The sequence below is a fragment of the Monopterus albus genome, unplaced genomic scaffold (assembly GCF_001952655.1).
Source record: "Monopterus albus unplaced genomic scaffold, M_albus_1.0 scaffold24.1, whole genome shotgun sequence".
Taxonomy (NCBI): Eukaryota; Metazoa; Chordata; class Actinopteri; order Synbranchiformes; family Synbranchidae; genus Monopterus; species Monopterus albus.
Genome location: NW_018127904.1, coordinates 363,811 through 384,744, shown reverse-complemented (window position 1 = coordinate 384,744; position 20,934 = coordinate 363,811). Strand labels below are relative to the sequence as shown.

The 20,934-nt window shown below is 40.1% G+C and overlaps 1 protein-coding gene across 1 annotated transcript in view; it reads right to left on the bottom strand.

Moving 5' to 3' along the window:
* Window positions 1–20,934, bottom strand: part of fign (fidgetin) — a 24,917-nt gene that overhangs the window by 755 nt on the left and 3,228 nt on the right. The window contains exon 2 of the mRNA XM_020594811.1: window positions 2–2,049. Within this exon, the coding sequence (XP_020450467.1) occupies window positions 2–2,049 (2,048 nt within the window). The remainder of the gene's footprint in view (window position 1; window positions 2,050–20,934) is intronic.

Below are 20,934 nucleotides of genomic sequence, written 5' to 3'. Positions count from 1 at the left end.
CCTCCTGACACAGCTGGGCCACGTCCAGTCCTGAAAAGCCCTCTGTCCTCTGAACCAGTAGTGACATCTCTTTGTCACCAAGACAGTAGTTGTTCTGTGAGAGCAGTTGGCTGATTATCTGGTGTCGTGCTGTCCCATCGGGCAAGGGGATGAGCAGTCGCTTGGTAAAGTACCTCCGTAGGGACTCTGGGATTTCTTCAGGCTTATTGGTGGAACAGACCACAAGGACATGGTCCTCAGCAGAGGTCAAAATACTGTCAAGCTGCATGAGGAGCTCAGCCTTGAGGCGATTCACTGGGCTCTCCTCGCTGAGCTGGGCTGACAGCAGCAGGTCCACCTCGCTGATGAACACTACTGCTGGCTGGCGACACCGGGCCACCAGGAAAGAAGCGTGGATGATCTTGTCACCTTCCCCCAGCCACTTGGTCACCAGAGTAGAGCTGCTGATTCGCAAGAAGGCAGCCCCCAGTTGGCTGGCCATGCAGCGGGCCAACAGCATTCTACCAGTTCCCTGAGGTCCAAATAAAAGGAGGGTCCGAGGTAATGTGGCAAGTCCACTAAACATATCGGGCCTTAAAATGGGCCATAGTATCTCCTCTTTAATGGCTGTTTTGGCCATATCCAGACCTGCAATGTCACTCCAGTCCACAGAAGGGCCCTGCTGAAGGATTTCTGTGGTCACCATCTCCACCAAGGTGGGATCACAGTTCTTTAGTTGTTCCTCTGCAGCATGGATGGACGAGGTAGCAGTACCAATGTCAGGCCCTGTTAAGGAGTGAGAGAGGTGTTGTCTGTGCTCTTCATTTTGCTCACTTATGATGGGCGATCCAAACTTGCTGTAGGGTTCACCAGTTCTGAGATCACCCACAGAGGTTTTGGTTGATCCATAGGATGGAGGAGTTAGTGCTCGGCCAGAGTGCATGTTAAATTTTCTTTGCTGATCAGACATAGGCTGTTTGGTTGTCTTAAATGCTAAAGATGAAGCTTCAGCACTTCTGTCAAAGCCGCTGCCCCTGTTTGAGTCTGAGACACTGCTGTCTGTTATTCTGTACATTGGGCTCTGTGAAGAGCGCTGTTGGTTGTAGTTGAAATTACCATAGTTAGAGTCCATATCTCCAGGTCCACTCATGTAAAAAGCTTTTCGTTTTAATGAGCTGGATGTGCTGCCATTCAAAGGTGTTGGTGCAATGGGCGTATGATTATGGGACTGGTAGGTGTATCCAGACAGTGTGGAGGGAGGGATTGGTGTAGGAGCTGCAATGCCAGATGGTAGATAAGCAGGAGGGGGCGCTCCCCCAGGGCTATAACCAGGGCCAACCGCAGTCTGAGAAGGATACCCTGTTGGAGGATAATTGTAGTTGGGAAGGTTTGGAGACCCAGTGTTGTAGCTCGGCACTAAGGTAGGTGTAGGAGGTGGGGGTGGTGGTTGTAAGAGGCCAGCATTGTGCAAAGGAGATGGGTGTGGGGAGGGGAGGGCTGGGGTATTCTGGCCGCTGTAGCTAGAATGTAGGTAGGAGCCACTGTAGCTGGCAGTATATTCCTGAGAGGGGAGGCCCGAGTGGAGAGTAGTGGCTGTATGGCTCCCACAGTTACTGCTGGAAAAGCTAGGCTCAGACAAGCTGCTGGCCACCCCTGGGGAGCTGCCTATGCTAGCCGATACATCTGTAGGGGGTAGGGCAGCTGTCATTCCAGCTTTGCTCACAGATATAACATCTGGAGCACAATTCATTGGGTAAATCCCCTCCTGCCAGGACTCATTCTCTGACTTTCGTCCATTCATGAGTCCAGTGGTGCCATCAGAGTAAGAACACAGCAGGGCTCGTTCATTTGGGCCCTCCAGGATCCCAGAGTACTTCTCTGCATATTTCTTTAGCAAATTGGAGGCAGTCAGTGCAGAGATGTCATCATTTGCCCATGCATACTGGTATGTTCGCTGTAAGTGCCCCCGGTAGGCCTCTACTTTGTGTGCTGGCGAGCGGGTAGTGGATGAGATGTCAAAGTGTTGTTCTGCCCATTGTGGGTGCTCTGGGGTCCACTGCATCTTTAGACCTAGATATTCCATATAAGGGAGAAATGTGTCAAAATAAGTATTAAATTATAGTTAACATTCATTCAAAAATAATACAGATATTTTTAAATACAATAATTAAATAAAAATTTTAAAAATGAGATAAAAGTAATTGCTTGGGTGAAGAGAAGCTGGGAAATTACAAAGAAAAAAGTAAAACAATTTTCTGATATAATTAGGAAAAAGGAAAGCCTTTTTCATGTGTTCTTCCAGAAAATGTCCACAGAACAATAACTGAGCACACATCATGGTCAATATGAGGATGTGGGACCTAACACCTGTTTAGCGTGGTATAATCCACCCAACGCGGAGCAGAATGACACAGACGTTGCAGGTCAGTCTATAATCCAACTCTCATCTGAAACATTCTGAGACAGTTTCAAATCTGCCTGGAAGAGAGCTGGAAAGCAATCTTCCTTGGCAGCGCTCTGTTGCTTTCATCACACAAACCCCTCGGCCCAGCATGAATTATGTCCACATCTACTCTGCCTACTGCTTCCCAGTCCACAGAGCGAGGGAGGGGGAAACCTGTTTCACTTGTCTTTTTCTCTGGAGCCTCTCTACATGGTCCTAAAGTTTGAATGACATGAATAATCAAGTGAAATCCTAAAGTCAATCTGCAAATAAAAGTTTTTACACGAGGTCTCATCTTTTTCTCTGTTTTGGGATTATCAGAGGATGTACTATACCCCCAAAGAATTTAGACTATTAGAGAGATTACAGCTCAAAACAATCAGAGATAGTGTGCACACACATCTCACACATCTTACAACACTAATCTGACCAAAAGCTATAAAATGATATGGGAAGATGCATTTAACCAGATTTTGCCTGTTACAGTGGTCCTTGCTTTTGCTAAGCAGGCAATGCTTTATACTTCAATATTTTATACTTCAGCAGTCCATATCACAGGATTTAGGCAGCAAGCAACTACTGTCCATGGGCAGATTACAAATACAGTATCTGTAGATTTCCTTCTGACTGCCTCCTAGCCATTTGCCCACCCACCAGACTAGACACCAGGAGCTAATTAGCAGGATGATGCTGCACTAATTGCGTTAATTTACAAGGTTTTAGTCAAAGAGATCTATGCAATGGCTGACATGGTTGTCAACTATCCAGGCTAATGATTAAGAAAAAAGAAAGCCTCAGGCAAAAAAGCCAGAGCAGACAAAAAATATAGTAGCAGCCATATTGTACTGGAACAGAACAGTTCAGCAACCTACAGAAAATGATGGGTAAAATTATAAAAATACCAAAATATCCTTCAGATAAATCAAAACCTTATCTATTTGAAATGTGTATGAATGAGATGCAATACAAAAATAAGGGTTTCTAAGTGGAAAATTATTATTTCAATACAGCTTCAACACACCCTGATGAGTTTTCCTCGTCTAATTACTTCTTTTTACAAACTGCTATGTATTACAATTTTTTCCACATTATCCTAAGAGAAATGCTCCCATCATTACAAAACAGTATTTGGGCAACCGCAACTAAACCGTGTACCACGGTGTCGCCTGCCAAAAATCTCAGGCATCCTCAGTATTTACTGACACAGTGCTAGTATTACGATAATGGTTTTTCTAAAATCATTCAGTAAAATGCATTTACACGCTAGACACATTTTGTCAATAACAAAATTGCCCACAGCTTATTAAGTGAGGCACTTATATTACTGTTGATCCTCTCTGAACAATGTGCCACCGTGGACGTTCAAAGAAGTACTATTCACAAAGTCAACTTGAGATCTCTAAGCATCAGGTATTTTACTAAACAAAAACCACCCAAGATGATTTTCTAAATGCAACAAAAACAGACCAGAAAATATCAATAAGGATTTCTATTAATACAGAACCTACTGTACACAGAGAAATACAAGCATCCACACACTTGGTACATTATGTCCAGCATAATGATCTCGTACTTTGGTATTACGATAAAATGTTGTCCTTTATTCCAACTGCATAGAAATTCAAATACAACATCCACAGGTTCCTTTGTCTGTCTTTGAAATGATATAATTACAGAGCACTCTATTAGTGGAATGTTTTCAGATGGCCTCAGGGCTCTCAAATTTCACTGATCTGCCACCAACAAATAAGGCCTTTGTTAGACTATTGTGTTTGTCCATTCATAGATTTGAAAAATGCTCTATGGTAAATTTAACATGATTATCATATAAGAAAATCATTATTTGTCCAGAATGGGTCCAGTTTTGGACTGCTCTCCTCTGCGAAAGTACATATCTATCTGGCACAAAGACCTATAGAATCATCACTGTGATTAAAAGTGATGTTCTGACAACCTACTTTATGTCATATATTCTATATTTCATGCACAACCTCACACTCACTGACGTAAAGAAGACCCCGTAAAGCTAAAAGATATTTGACGTGTGATGCCATGGTGTTACACTCCGCACTGGTGTTTAATTTCTGGTTTAGTGATCATCATTGATGAAACAGAGATGCTGACCTTTTTGGGAACTATAAATCTGGTAGCCTAGGCTGTTTTTAAGCAAACAAGAGTGGGCCTCCACTCTGGCCATCCAATTTCCCAGTGCGTAAATTGGACCGCCGCTTGCACAGTTCTCTATTCATTACCGTGCTGCTGAAAGGAAGCACAGAGGTGGCAGAGCGGTTTTCTTTTCCTTTTTCTGTGTACGTGCGTGACTGTATGTGTGTGCAAGAGGGGGGGAGAGAGAAAGAGAGAGAGCAAAATGCCTTCCAGGAGGTTTCCCAAGCATACAGAGCTGGACTTTCCTTCCTCCTTTTTTTTTGGTTTGGGGGAAGGGAAGGTGGGAGGGTTGAGGGGAAGATGGGAGGGAAGTGAAAGCTGTTGTAATTGAAACGTGGCCTAATCAGACTCATTACCATTTTTACCAATTTGCACCCCCAAAGATGCCTATTAGGTAACTGTGTTTAATAAGCCACTCTTTAGAAAACTAACTGTAATGAGCTCTTTAAAGTCTGACTTTGGCGTGATTATGCGCTGGAAGTGTTTTGCAGAGCCAAAGCAGACTGGTACATTTAGTCCTCTACAATGTCATAATTAAGCTGCACAAACTCTACACTTCGCACCGCACAATAGTCACAGCTGAGGCAGCAGACATGCTGAAAAATATTTATAATTACTGATCATTACAACCCTGGGATTTTCATCGCTGGATGTAAACAAAATTATGGGAGCGTTTGCTTTTATTCTACACACAGAGACTGCTTGACAAGCGTGCAAATATTGCAGACAGACAGTAATTACATTTATAAATAAAAACAAGCTCATATTCATATTCAAATTCACTGGCAATATTCTAAATAGGGGTGGAGCAAAACATTCTAATACAATGTGAAATGTAATCGCTATGACTACAAAGTCTCATTCATCTCACATATCAAGTTAAGACTATTTAAACTCAATTTAGAGCTCCATGTGGCAGTAATTCCAATCTTTAGATGGCAGGGTGCCATTTAACCCCTCATTTAGAAAAGATATGCCTTCCTCAGTCACTGTCGTTTCCAGGGCTACTGCCCATACATTTCACAGTCTGACCACCCATGGCAGCAAATTACTAACTCTCCTCACTATTAAAGCCTACCGATCCCAGTGGATCTGACTATAAAAGGCAGAAAATGACTGTACAAGCACAGCTTACTGTATGTTTGTTGCAGTTAGGCAGTAAAACAAACAGATTCCTGTGCCAGCATCTCTATTTAATCACAGTAAGATTCAGCATACAGGAAACAAAGTGAGTTAGACTGTCCCTTGTGAACTTGGCTATCTGAAAACATATTCACAAATACCTTTACATGTAGCAGGATATTTCATGTGAAACAGAGTGAAAACACCATGTCTGTGACTGGCATTTGTCTGATCAAATGCTGTATATCTACTGTGTTTAGGACTACCTCCTATTACTAACAATATGCCATACCACAAACAATGACTCAGAGATAAAACTGTTAAACCATTTGTTTGGATAAAATATTAGATGAAATATGCTAAGGTCTTTTGGTGCAGAGGAGATACAGTATGCATGTGGATATTTTGAGTAGTTTTTTCCCCAGTTAACCCATTAATTAACATAAGGGTATTAACTGCATATATGTGTAGAGCTGTGAAGTTGTATTTCGACCTGTATGTGAATGTGTGGATTATGCGATGCCAGTGACATCTGTGAAAGTACAAGAAACAGTAAAGAAACCGGTAAATGCAAATTGCATTTGTTTAGCTGGAAAACCAGATAATTCATTTCCAGCCCTTCAACTGTCTGTATTTTTGCATGTCATCCCAGGATCTGTAAATGTGTGTGGTGATATATCTGAAACACAGGGTTTACTTTGCCCTGAGCTTAGTCTCATAGGCTCATGTTGCCAGGCTGCATACTACTTACTTCATAATGTGCCTCAGTAGCTAAACAGCCCACGTACCACCAGGCAGTGTGATTTTAATTCTGACATTGCTGGGCAATAGTGTTTTGTGTTTTTTTTTTTAACTGCAAGGTGGTCTCAAATGTTCATTCTAAGTACATCTTCATAGCTTGCAGGCTGTATAGCTCCTGCAGGCACACTGTGAGCTGACACATCTTGACAGGATATGCAAAGAATCTGATGCAGGCATTAAACAAATCAAACAGATGCTTCTCTTGATAAAACAGCTCCTTTCCACCTGCCAGAAACAGTTTATATTATTCACCCAGATCCCACACATTTGTGCAGATTCTCTGAGCAACCAGTAAAAGCTGCTAATGCAGCTAAGTCATCCCTCATTGGCTTCCCACCCACAAACGCTGTCCACTGTGCTCCTCAGGGCAGAGACACACCAAGCCGACAGTCAGCCATCGGTCACTGTTGTGCCATTGGCGAGCATCTGTCGGGGCTTGTCTTCCCGGTGTGTTGTGCACCGTTGGCACTAGTCAGCCCCTGTCAGCGGCTTTTTGTTGAATTGGCATCAGTGGTCAGGCCTCGACGGCAAGAGAGAGAGAGGCCACTCTGATTGGCTGGTGAGCTTAGTAAATCAATGAATGGGAAGTAAACGGTTCAAGAAAGCCCCTTGCCACTGTAGTATCCATGATCTCAAACATTTAGTGCAGTTTTGCCTTGTTTTTCGCCTCCATGACCTCTTTCTTCTTCCACAAGCAAAAGACCAGGGCAGAGAACGGCAGTGTCATTTGCAGCTTCTTATCAAACATATTCTCAATTGGAAGCAGTTGTTTTGAATGAGAGGTGTTTGTTTATAGCTTATACTTCTGCATTCTAGGTCTTCTTCTTTTGTTTACAAAATACAGATACTGCCACCTGCTGGTCAAGGGGGTTATTTCTGTCATGCAGGCACAGAACGTACGTGCTAGTTGGCTGTTGACTGTAGTCTCTGTGGTGTGTTCAAGTGTCACTTTTTCAGCTCAACTGGCCAACGGCAGTCGGCCTTTGTCGCTGCTAGTTCTTTCACGTTGCCTTGATGTGTCTCCGGCCATAAATGCATGACTAAGATGGAGGCCCTGTTACCTCTGATCCTCATTACCAAACCAGCATCCAAACTGTAAACTAAATACATTTGCCACTAAAAAATAAACACTTTGCATACGCTGTTTTCATTTAATTATGTATAAAGTCATTGAGTGCTGTAACAGATATAGTCTTACACATAAAAAACTAAAAGTAAAAGAAATGCAAACAACACAACAAACAAGATCAAAAACACAAATAGCCTGTTCTTAAAGGTAAATAAACACAAATCTTGATTAAATTTTAATAGAGTGACTTGGCTATATTTAAATAAAATAAATATTTATTTAGATTACCATAGGAGCAGCACAACAATGCTTGGAAATATGGTTTCTGCAGCTGTTTGGTAGTTCTACAACTGACTGAATAAAGTCAGTTGGCTGGAATGGTCAAATTATGCCTTGAGCTCACTGTACTTAGGCCTCCATTAGACAGAGCAAAGTGCACCGCAATGCCTTTTCTTGTTGAAGCCTACAATTAAAAAGACAGAGCAGCTTACTGTGCCTTTTTTAAAATTATCATTATGCAACCACAGAATCACTGTCCTTAGCTTAACTGCTATTTAAACATCTAGCCTATTTAAATGTTAATATATAAATTTATCAGAAAAAAAATCATATATTTATTGCCTTATCTTCTTATATAAGCATAAAAAATAGACAGGCGGAGTGTACTCGCTCTCCCCCTGATTGAGGGTGAGAGATTGTTCTCAGTACGTTAGACACACAGAAATGAAGATCTGTGTGGATACAGGACTCCCTCAGAAAAATGGAGAGATCATGGAAGATGGTTGCTTCAAGGCTATTTTAGGATGATCTGCTATCAATTACCAGGCTCCGTATCACCAAAAATGACCACCAACTACACAATTCATCTCTCCTGCCGAGAGGCTGAGCGTTTGTCTGCGGTCAGCGCTGCAGTGTATTTCAGGTCACCATCACAGAAGGCTCGCCTCTCAATTCATTAGACTGGACAATGGGGAAAAAATGCCAACAACGTCAGGCGCTTTTCTGCTCAGAGTTGAAGTTTTTTTTCAGCTGGAGGCGTTCAAGGCGCTCCTGAAAAAACGCAAGGTGAGGCACTCAGCAATGCAAAAGCAGCAAACAAAACGCTTCACTCTCATTGAAAACAATTACAAAAAGCAGCCCAATGCTGCTAAAACACACTGTGTGATCAAGGCCTTATTCTCCATGATGCCGACTGACTGGCACTGGTTTCATCTTTGAACTAACGTATTGATCCTCACTATATAATGTTGTACCTGTTTTACCTGCCTCTACAATAAACTCACTCTTGCAGCTTAAGTCATGCAATGTGTTTGCGTTATCCACTAGTTGGTGGTTACAAAAAAATCTAAGAAAAGTCCAGCCTCCTTACAGTCAGTCTGAAAAATCCCAAAGAGCAGCATATTATTTTAACAGCAGCTGTAAGAGTTTGCAACCGATTAAAACAGTTTTTCTGGCACAGTGCCACTGATGATTTGAATAATTCAGCTGAAATGTAGTGGGAAGAAGTTTGCACTCAGACATCATTTCATAATTTAACTTTGCAAAGCCCCATTTTGAATTTTAGATGACTGTGTAGTATAAATGTTTATGGCATTCAAACTTATCATCCCACATACACCATCTTTTAAAACTACGGTGCCAGGGTATGTTTGTGACCCGCTTTTGAAAATGTACATGTTCACTAGAAACGAATGGACTTGAGTTGTACAGACACAGGGAAGTAAGAAACTACTGAGAAAGACATATACATTTACTAGCAAGGGGAAACAGTATCTGCATGCACAACTGCTTATATAATAAAAATATTGTTACACGATTTATAGATTTTTACATGTGATCAGTAACTCTTTAGGACATTCACTGTAATTTGTTACAAATTCATGGGAAAATTATTGGTTGCTCTTAATGACAACCAAACCTCCATCACAGCAGAATAAGCATAACTGAGCAAAAAAGGGCAGTAAGATGACACCGTATGTCAATTGCTACTTGCTTTACAGTGATTCTTCCTGAACACAGATGGTGAAAAATTAAGTTTTATAACATAATACATTTTCAGTTGCATACGTTAAATCCTAACCCCCCCCCGCCCCATGGGTTGCTAAACTCTATTGACTAGAGGGGAACACAGTTCTCATTTTCCCCTGTAATACGGTAAGTCGTGAGGTTGAGAGATTCTTTGAGCTGTCATTTCTCTGTCTCAGTGATGCTCATTAAACCATGACTCTTCAGACCAAGAGGCCCCAGAGGCTACAGCTTCCATCACCACCCTATGTATAGCTAAATCCACACACATGCTAAACTAGCAGCCTTCCACACACAAGTAGAACTTGTAGGCTGAATAAAACTAAGACAATTATAGGAGACAGGCTTCATAGTGTTCTGTAGTGCATAATACTGATGAATACTCAAATGGCTTGTTAGTTAAAAGAACACAGCCATTGAACTTGAGCACTTGGTGAAACTTGTTTAACCATAGAGCCAAAGTACAGTAGAGGCAGTGGTTTTGCGAGCCTCTATGATCTTGTCTATTCTTCCTCTCAAGGGATCACTTACACACTTCAAAAGAGAAGAGAGGCAGATTGTGACCTTGCTGCATGAAGGCTCATTGACCAAAAGCTACTCATGAACATCTTCATTCTCCAAAGTCCTGTTACCCCAAGGAAAACTCCAATCAAAGAGAAACAGGCCAGCGTGGGGGGTGGGGGGTAGTGGAGGGGAGGGCTGCAAGAGTAAAGAGAACATTTTGGTAGGATTTTCTGGATTTTCATCACATTTAGCACATCTTGACTTTTACTGTAATGGCACAGAAAACCAATCATCTGATTTACAAACCAACAGGCCAAGCCCCATTGGAATTTAACAGATTATCTTGTTCACTGGTCCGATTCACAACTGTGATTACTTCACACTTCCAACCATTAGACTTTACAGCTGTGTTAACCTGGTAAAATCAGAAAGGAAATCACACTGTAAAGACATTTCATTGTTCACAGTGGGATATTGAGACACAAATCAGAACAAAAAAATCGTATGTTTTGTTTTTTGGCAAAGAGCTACACGGCGGCCGACTTTACTTCGACCTTTCACTGACAGACTGCTTCTCTGCCTTGTCTCTAAACTTTAATATTTGACAAAGAACTGTCAATTACTCCACAAAGGTGTAACTATTTATACACATAAAATGGAGCAACACATCTGTTGAATGGTAAACAGCAATATATATATACAATTTTAGAATATATTGTAATAACACAAAAGAACATTTTTGTTTCTGTTTTCTATTCAACACCGCTAACTCGATGACAAGACGTACATGACGTACAGCTGAGGAAAGCAAAATGTGTTTGAATTTACCTAAAATCATTACATGCTGTAATGAATGGGAATGCACTTGTTGAGTTCAAAGCAGAAATATGTTTTGTTTATGCATAAAAAGCCAGGGTCATTTGGCGTTGTGTTTATTCTTTCCTAAAGTGATTAAAAGTTTAAATTGAACTCCAACTGAAAATACCTGAAAAAGGATGTTTTCCTCTAACTGCTGCCAGCTTTTCATTGAAGCATTCTGTGGTATCGACTGCAAGACTCAAAGAAGGTCACTTCTCCAACACAAGCCAGACAAAAGGTGAAATGAGACAACTGAAGCAATCTTAGGTCAATATGAAATAGAAATCTCTCAGCTATACTGTAATAAAGTTACTGGAGTGAAGTAGTGAAGCCATAAAGGGGAACTTTTACAAGGAAAGAGCTGTCTAGAAGATTGGTTCGCCCACTGGCAAACAATGGCTTCTAAGAGCTAAGGTGGCATGGTCAGTACAGTGCCATGGAGCTGAGTAACAGCATTCGCTTTCAAAAGTAAGTTTGGTTGGACAAGGAATTTAATGTTACCAATCTTTATGTACTTGAAAATACAAGTATAAAAACTATGCAAAAAGTCTCTGAATCCAGATATGTCTTCCTCAACGTAGATTTTTTTAGACACGGAATGAGAATGTCACATTCATGTATTCTGTATCTGCTTTTCTCAACAGTTATTTACACCTATGTGGTGCTCACTTTGAGTAAAAATACCCATGCTCAAAATGTTTTTTTGTGGTTGCACTGCCAAAGAAAATCCAGTGCTAATGTTTGGTGGAGCTTTGCATTACGTATTATCCACATTTTAACTTAACACTGTACATTAGATATCTTTAAACCGTTGGTTTGTAGCGAAGGCTGAGGAATGGAACAGGAAACAAAAACTGTTGCAGAAAAAAATGAGAACTCTATGAGTAAAGTATGCATCCACTGTGACAGCATCAATCAATCAATCATTTAAGTATTTAATAAACAAAGACAAGCAGCACTATTGTTATCTTCAAGCATATTCAGTTGCATGAGATTATATGCACGAGGAAAACACCTGTTCAGTAATATACTGAATTAAGCTACTGTGTGTTGTGTTATTTTGGTGGGTATAGTGTATCTTATCAAACCAGCAACTTTTTAAAAAATGTGTTACAAACAATAAAGAGAGAAAAATGGTGTAGCTCAGGAAGGTCTTGTTTAAAAAGTAAAGTAAAAGAAAACTCCACTTGCTTTTTGAAAAGTGACGAGAATGTTAAAACCGAGTCTGTGGGTTGTTTGCACTGCTTTGCACGTATTACGACCAACAGTTACATGTTGTTGGTGGGCTACCTTTAGTGGGCATAATAATTATGACACAAACACAGAAGAAAATAATGTTATTGGGTAAATCCCAGTTCCCTTATTTGACTGCTCCTTGATATTTGCTTGAATAGAATAACTTCTAGGTTGAACGAGGATCAAGGGCTTCCCAAAATTCTTACTTATATCTGCTATGAGGACCAAGGAGGCTTCTTGTGGAGACATGAGCAAGGATACACGAGAGCATCTTTCACTGAAGTTTTCTGTGAACGCCCCTGTTTTGGAAATCAACCAGTGATTGGACACCTCATGTTTCTGAAACCACAATTTTTTTCCCCAAACCAATCAAGTAGTTTTAGTGCCTAAACTTAACCGAACCAAACAAAACCAAACCATTCCATTACCGTAACCATGTGTTTATGATTGTTTACATGATAGTGAGGTTCCAGAAGGCCTGTTGTCATATGTTACCATGACAACAAAGGTCAGTAAAGGTCAGGCAGGGCGACTTGTTGAATCTTGCAGCTGTGTATTGCTGCCAACATGCCAAAACAAAGTTGCTCAGTATCTTGTTATAATGAGAAACATTTCTGGCTATAATAAGACACTTTTCTCAGTTTTACAAGTTAGTTCCATGTTAAAATGTGATGTTTTTCATGTTATTATGACATATTTTATTTTCTCATTATAAGATGCTATATATTTTTGTTATACTGACATACTGTAATTTTTCATAATAATGATATACTTAATACAAACAATGTCCTTATAACAGGAAAATACAGTATCTCGTAACGAGAAAATATACTATGCCCTAATAATATAAAAAAAACGCTTAGTTTTAACGTGAAAGTATCTCGTTATAATGAGAAATGTTTCTCGTTATAACGAGATACTGAGCAAATATTTTTTTCTCATGGTGGCTGCTGTAGAAACATTTACGTCCAAGCTAAAATCTCTGCTGTATAACTTATGGATTGTTCATTATTGTTATTGGATGGTGTGGCTCCATGAGCACATTTCTTTAGCTCACATTTTTGTATCTACTTCACATCATGTAAAACTGTCTGCATTTCCTCATATTTTTATATTACAGTCAATTTTTTAACCTATATTTTGTATTTAATGGCATAATAATATGCCTGTTGACAGATGTTTTTAGTTTCTCATGGTTCATACAAATTATTGTATTCTAAGAATGTAGACCTGCTTATTATAAGCAAATTTTCATCTTTTGTACAGATGGCTTTTATTGTTACACAGCGCACCTCTTTGGATGCTGTAGCCCAGAAATACTGTAATTGTCTCAGAAGTGTGATTTGTATAAATGATAGCACTGAATGAGAACTGTCAGCGACCACCAAATGCAGCTGTAAACTATTGTGGGGCCCATGGATGAGAGAGTGGCAGCCTTCGAAGAGTTCAGTGCTTTGACAGAAATGAGGCAAGAAGGCAAGAACTGTGCAATGACAATTGCTACACAGCCTTCCATAATAGATTATGAAATGAAGGATGGAAAAAAGGTTCATCTGTGGCACAAAGCACTTGAGAAAAATAAACCAGATAATTAGCAGAGATTGCGAGGTGGGCATTTCAAATGTTTCTACAGTCTTTGTTCAACGGGAAACTTTTGGGCGTTACACGTAAGTTCCTCGGGAAAGTTTGGAAAAAGAGAATTTTACTTCACAAAGCATAAATTATGAACAAATATACAAAACATTTCCCATGTTTCAAAATGTCAACCTCAATATGCACTTCTTTATGCAGTTTAAAGTAATGATTGTTCTACATTGTGCTGCATTTGCATGTTCAGAGTTCAACCAATTAAAAGCTAATTAATTAGACACAATTCTATTAAGAAACAAATCCCACTCATCAATATACACAACCCAGGGTCACACATTGCTCAAATGTGAATTGGCTCTTTGCACCACATGGACTAGAGAATAGCACAATAGCACTATTAGAGCTCACAATAAACAGTTTGGCACTGATATATTCGATGGAGCATGAACTCATCAGTGCTGATAGATTTTGCTTCCCTGGATGGAAAGCAGGACTAGGAGGTGTGACTTGGACATACAGCTTTCTCTCAAATGGTTTCTCTTAAGAAAAGTGCCAGGTGTTCGATATCACATCTCGCAAATATGTTACTATATACACAACGCTGCACTCATACTGTACTTCAGCTCCAAATACCAAATAATGATAAACTGCTGACTGCAAGTAACAGTACTGTGCAACCTCAATATTTGAATTACTGTTAGTCTCTTTCTGTTATAGTAATCATGATGAAAGAGATGTCTGCTTCCAGCTATGTTGTCAGGAAGTTATTGTAGTCGTGCATCATGAATTACCACATCTCACAAAAAGCAACAACAAAATGACTTGCAGGAAGAATAAAAAATTGAGACTAAAAGCAAAAGGCAAAAATTTGTTCTAATCTCAGATCTGACTTTCTCTCTTAAATGCTGTGGCTGTACCTGAGACAAATTCCTTGTGTGACTAACATATTTGGCCAATAAAAGTTACTATTGTTATTATCATAAAAGCGATTAAAAGGATATTTAGGTATTAAGTTATACAGTCCATTGTTGGGGAGTAGTGAACTACATGTAATTAAATTAGCAGTTTAAATAGTTTGCAGCAGCTTGCTGGTAGTTCAACTGGATTTAAATTTACATAGTCATTCCAGGAGTTAAATGACTCTTTTTGCCATTTTTTGTGTGTAAGTTGGCATGGTTCACTACTGAAACTACAGTTTTGGACCATAAAAGGAAAGGAATGTTTTATATTTTTTATTTCACAATGCTGCATGTGAGCAGCTTCTCGGTGCTGCCTGGGACATGTCCAGAGCCAAACAGAACCGCCTGTTGGATAAGAACTTTGACTCTGATCATTTGTCTTATAAACAAGTAAAAACACAGGCCCATTATTTAGACCAGTGTTCAAATGTTCATACTGTCTGAAAAGCTGCAAAGCTGTTTTAGTTGTTAAGACAGAACAACTCAGATGTTTCAAAACTGACAAGACAAGTCGGTCAAATGGTCTAAAAAGGTGCAAATTAAATAATCTTTCTTTACTGTTTTAGTCGTAGTCAGATAATACAAACGACATTTCTTGCAGTTTTGCTCAGATGGGATTGTTTTATTTAGGACATGTTTAGGTCTCCGGTTACAAAGTCAACTGAGTGGCGAGCAACTTTGTTGTGATACATTTTGTTATAGGTTTGTATCACATCTACATTGTCAAATTGAAAAGTGGTTTGAACTAGTTTATCTAAGTACTTAGTTTAGTTAACCAAACTAGATTTCTCCCTGTATATTTGCTGAAGTTCAGCTTCTTTCACTGTGAAGTTTTTGGTAGCTTGCAATATGTTTTCTAAGTAGCTTCCTCAACACTGAGTTTAAATTTGTATTTATTTTTGATTGGTGACCTTTCATTGCACTCTATCAAGTTGCTGACTCCTTGTAAGTCTTTCAAAGTAATACTAGCCAGAATGAATATGTACTAGACAGTAACTTTTCATTTTTGTGTGTTCTTGTTATGTGCTGCTGCTTTTATGAGCCATTTTATGTCTTTGCGCCGTTTCTTTCTGCAAAGCCTTTGCTTATGGCCACTAAAGTGCAAAAACCATAATACAAAAACAGGTATTACCATTTATAATATATGTTGTTTTGTGTATGTGTTACTGTAACACAAAGCAGAGCTAACATTTGATTCAATTTTGTCACAATTTCCTGAAATTAACTATTTTTTATTTTGACTTAAACTAATTCTAATAGTAGAGGAACTTCATGGTCTGTAATTTCAAGCTTTGATGAGATCTTTATAAAATTCTTTCTTGATTCTTAACTGTACCCTGGTTGAATGTCTTATCTTACATGTGCCAGCTTTTCATTTATTCCATTGAATGCTTAAAAGAGGAAAGCGGGCAAATGGTCTGCTGACTGAAATATGCGATACAAAACATCTACTTCACAGTTTTCGCCTCTCTTACAGGTTATGTGCATACTGTTAATAAATGTGCCTCTGGCTAGTGCAAGTTCCCTTGATGAAATGTGAACGGTCTTAGTGGTCCACTTTGCACAAGGCTATTCATACAGCCTTGCTCATTTGGGTATGCATGAAATAACAATATCCTACTGGGAGCATTCTGTGTATCAAACACTTGGGGTCAACTGCACAAGCAGATTCCACATGTGCAGCCTGTGGCCACTGAGGTCTGGAATCTACCTCCCTCCTAGCTGGGTGACGTTGCATGTTCTATTTCCAGACCGAGGGTTGAACTGAGGCTGCAGGGATTGTAACACTGACCTATATGACCTGTGGCCTAGAAAAGCTGCCTGAAGCTCTGCACACTAAAATCTCCTCACTCCTCTGCTGCAGCCTCTCAAAGGCAAACAAAAGCTTTGCGCATAGCGTGTATCTTTTCATGCCAAATGATTTGCATCCTTTTTATTCACATCTTTGACTTGTTGTCAGCGTATTCCGTGCTGTTGTGAAGCCTGATGCTCACTCTCTGAAGTCTCGAGTGAGAAGAAAGGAAGGAAGTCAGAGGCAAATCTGCTTTACTTTCAGGCCCAGTGTCTACAGGCCACATGTCTCCAGTCATCTGTCACTAGTTTACATACATACTATGACACTTCCTCTCTCTGTGGGAACCCGTTGTCACCACTTGGCCGCCAGCAGAGGCTGACTGGGTGCTAGATGGGTCTCCCCCAGGTACCTCTAGGGAGCCACATTAGGCCTAACTGACAGACTGACAGGAACATACAGACACACACAGGGAGGCACACACACATCTAGTCCATCCCTCGCCCAAGCTCTCACTCCTCCTACAGTACGCCAGCTCACATGCTCCCAAGGCATGGCACACTTTGCATAAAGCAGTGACTTTGCTCTACATCAGTTTTTTTCAGACACAAAATTATTTTTCACCCCTCTAGCCTCTCCATGCTACATGGAAGTTTTGAAATGAATAATGGAAACAACAGAGCTGAAGACTCATGGGATCCATTTAAAGATGTGGGAGAGACGATGCAGTCAAGGTTTGGACTGCAGAAATATCATGCTCATAATAGATGAATCTACTATTGTTCTGCACTGAATAGAAACGCTACTATAAAGTGTGTGCAAGCTTATTAATGTCAATGATATGTTAAGACATTTTCCTTTGATATCAGGAGAGCTTCTGAGTAAAAATCTACAGTAAAACATGTGTATATTCCTACAGCTTTTGTTTCACCCTAGAAAAGAAATGATCTGTAAACACCTAGCTACAAACGTGAAACCGAACTGTACTACGCAGACACCAAGACATACCTATTTAAAAAGAACATGAACTTTTGTTTATTGCACAGAATATATCCTAGACAATGCAAACAAAAATGGCTTGACTCCTTTGCTAAAGTGGGAGTTTTAATCTATGTTTAGCTTTTCTCAGCAAAACCTTTATTTGGTATTTCACCTCGCCTCCCTAGACACTGTGTGTGGAAGTGAGTGAGTGCGTGTGGGGCAATCCACTGTAACAGCTATTTTAGACCATGCAAAGTCAACACGACTCCCTAAGGTGATTTCCCGATAATGAACACAAAAGAAGTGTCAGCCCTCATAAAGCTCTGTGATGATGGTGAACTCTTGAGCGCTCGTTTTTTTTTTTTTTTTTTTTTTTTTTTTTGCACTCTTATTTTTCTCATTTAAATTAATCTAATTCCACGTGGACTCTGGAAGATACTGTCAAACAGGCCACACAGCAGACAACATGTTCAATGACTATTCACTTACACAGTACAAGTGAGCCTCAGGTTGTTTAAAAAAAAGAGGAAAAGCTTTATGAAATCAGTAATCAATAGACAGACACTTTATTATTGAAGCAAACTGAGGTTATTTATGCCACTTAACATCTTAACAAGCTGGTCACAGTAAAAGCAACACAGAACATCACTGGCTCTCTCCAAGCATTGAGCTGTCCTGCCTCACTTGTGCCCAGGCTGCCGTGGTCACGTCACAGTGTCACCACATACACCTGCTGCCTTGCCGCAGCATGACACCTTAAACCTTCCCGCTATCCTCCCTTCCCCTTTCCTCTCTTCATCCTCATCCCCCTCCTCTCCACGCCGTCAGGCAGACTTCAACCCACCCTCTCCCACCCCTGGCACTCAAGGCTCCCACTGCCAGCAGCTGGCACGGTGCCAACTTGTCAAGCAGCCGACTTTGCACGGAACGGATTGCTGAGAACTTTGCGAAAGACCACTGATCGCCCAGATCACTGTTTTAGCTAACTGTCTCAAATATCAGTCTGAGGCAATTAGCATGGGATGTACTGAATGGGAGGATTAAAAACAGTGAAAAGACAAACTTCTATATTCAAAGCAAACTGATGCACGCTCTTGAATATAAATATCAAAGTTAATTCAGGAATGTATTTCAGTACATGAACTGTAGCATGATTACATTATTTCTACAGTGGTTGTGTTATTCTCTGAGACTAATTTATTCAAAATGTATTGTTTCTTACATTTACCTATTTTATATCTTATTAAATTTAGAACAAGCTAATGTTTTTTTTTAGAATCCGCGCAGTGGGATAACAGTCTGTGTGATGTAATTGAGGGGTTATACTGATTAAGACAGGTCAGCATCGAGACAAATTTGAAGACACACATAAAGAAGTAGGCATGTCAAACATGTGCTATTTAGAATAACCTGTAATAAGTTGACAAATGTGATGTGCTGAAAAAGTACTTGAAGGTTCTCTAGTTGCACTGGTTTTTAGTCGAGCTAGAGTGGCAGCCTCGATTACCAGATTAGTCAGACACTGTTTTGTGAGAACACAGGAGGAATTTCAATACAGCAAAATATTGAGTTTTCTCTTATCCTCTTGTGAAAGGCTTGCTGCTCCCTCACAATAGAAAACTCCCCAACAGCATGCAATAATAAAAAACACCTTGGATGAAGGACAGGAAAAAACACCTCTCTTCACCAAGGTTATTCAATGATAAGCAACAGCACTCAGGCACACAATGACAGCTCAAAGTGCTAGCTATTTTCAAAAGTCATGGAATTGTAGATTTTGTTAATCATAGTCTTTCAGGGTTGGATAATCACTGCCTGAGAATAACAGTAAATAATCTGGACAAAGATGCCATTTAAATATAGGAAAGAAGATTTATGAAGCAGAAAGCACATTTCATCATAAGGACATGATGTTGACTAACATGCTCATGCTGTTGTCCACAGCTGTGTGCTGCCACTCCACTCAGACCTTGTTCACAGAGCAACCTACCGACTACATCCTCAGCCACAAAGAAGCCTACATTAACAAGACCACAATTGTGAAGATACTCATGTACTGCAAGACTCCAACTTACTGCCAGGCAACACTCTAGGCATAGTAAAGGTAGGAAAAAATTCCAATTATGAGCACTAAAAAAAGTCAGGAATTTAGCATAGCTAATTAAAATGTAAACAGTGTAATGAGGACATCAGTGATTTAGGCAAACGTCTGTCTGGCTGCCACTGGGGGTATGATAATTACAGAGGCAAATCTATGAATGCACATGAATCTCCTACAAGTCCAGATTAAAAGCCTTAGTGCTAAACCTAGTTTATTACACCTGGGGACTGTCTATTCTAGCCAATCCCCAACAGGCTTGGAGCTGCCTCATCTCCTAAGGAGTACGGAGACCCATCATGTGAAGAACATGAAACAAAGGCGCTGTTTCAATGTGTTAGAAATGAGGAGAGCAAGGAGTTTAAGGCAACAAATGCTACTGTATACACTGTGTAAATAATATACCTGGCATGTGTGACCTGAATAAACCAGCACTACAACATGATTTCTGAAAATGTTTCTGTTATAATCAGTTATTTTGTGAAGCCTAAGCGCTGCAGGAGCCTTGTACATTATAATATGAAACTTAATAATGTAAGAAGATGTGTGAATGACTAGTTTCTTAAAAAAAGAAAAAAGAAATAGAAGGAGAACAGGGCATCATGTCTACCCTCAAGCTGCTTCTGCTGAAAAAAAAACAAGCAGACTGGCCTACACACCAGCACGCATACACAATCTACACAATCACGTCTGCAAATAATCCTGAAAACAATTTAAATACACTGCAACTAAAGACAACTAAAGGATGATTTGATGATCACACGGTGTGCTAAAACAGTGAGACTTGAAATGATCTGCTTGGTATTGTAATATGTAGCCTCTATTTCTTTATCCACTAGAATCTGTTCAGCTAAATTAAAGTGTAAGTATTTTGTCTGAATTAGAGGAAAAATAACATGACAGGCCTGTAGCTAAGAGACATATGAAGGGTAAGTACAAGCAGCCAATGGTAGGCACATGCATTTTAGAAAATGTCTATGCCATATGCTGTCACTCAGAGGGGAAAAAAAGTCTGAGCAGACCGTCGCTGTGTCTAAATGAGATGGTAGGAGGAGGAGGAGGAGGAGGAGGGGGAGGAGGAGGAGGGGAGAGAAAGGGAGGATGTCAAGGATTCATGGTCCTTCATCTTTGCAGTAGAGCAAACACCTCCCTCAGTATACAACAGACAGCTGCCTCCACTTTCCAATGCAGTCCAACTTAGATCACTGCAAGAATTGTCAGCGTAGTGAAAAACACGCAAAGATAACATAGCAAGCTGCCAGGAGGGAAACTACAGAGATGTGGATACAAGAGAGAGAGGCAGGCAGAGAA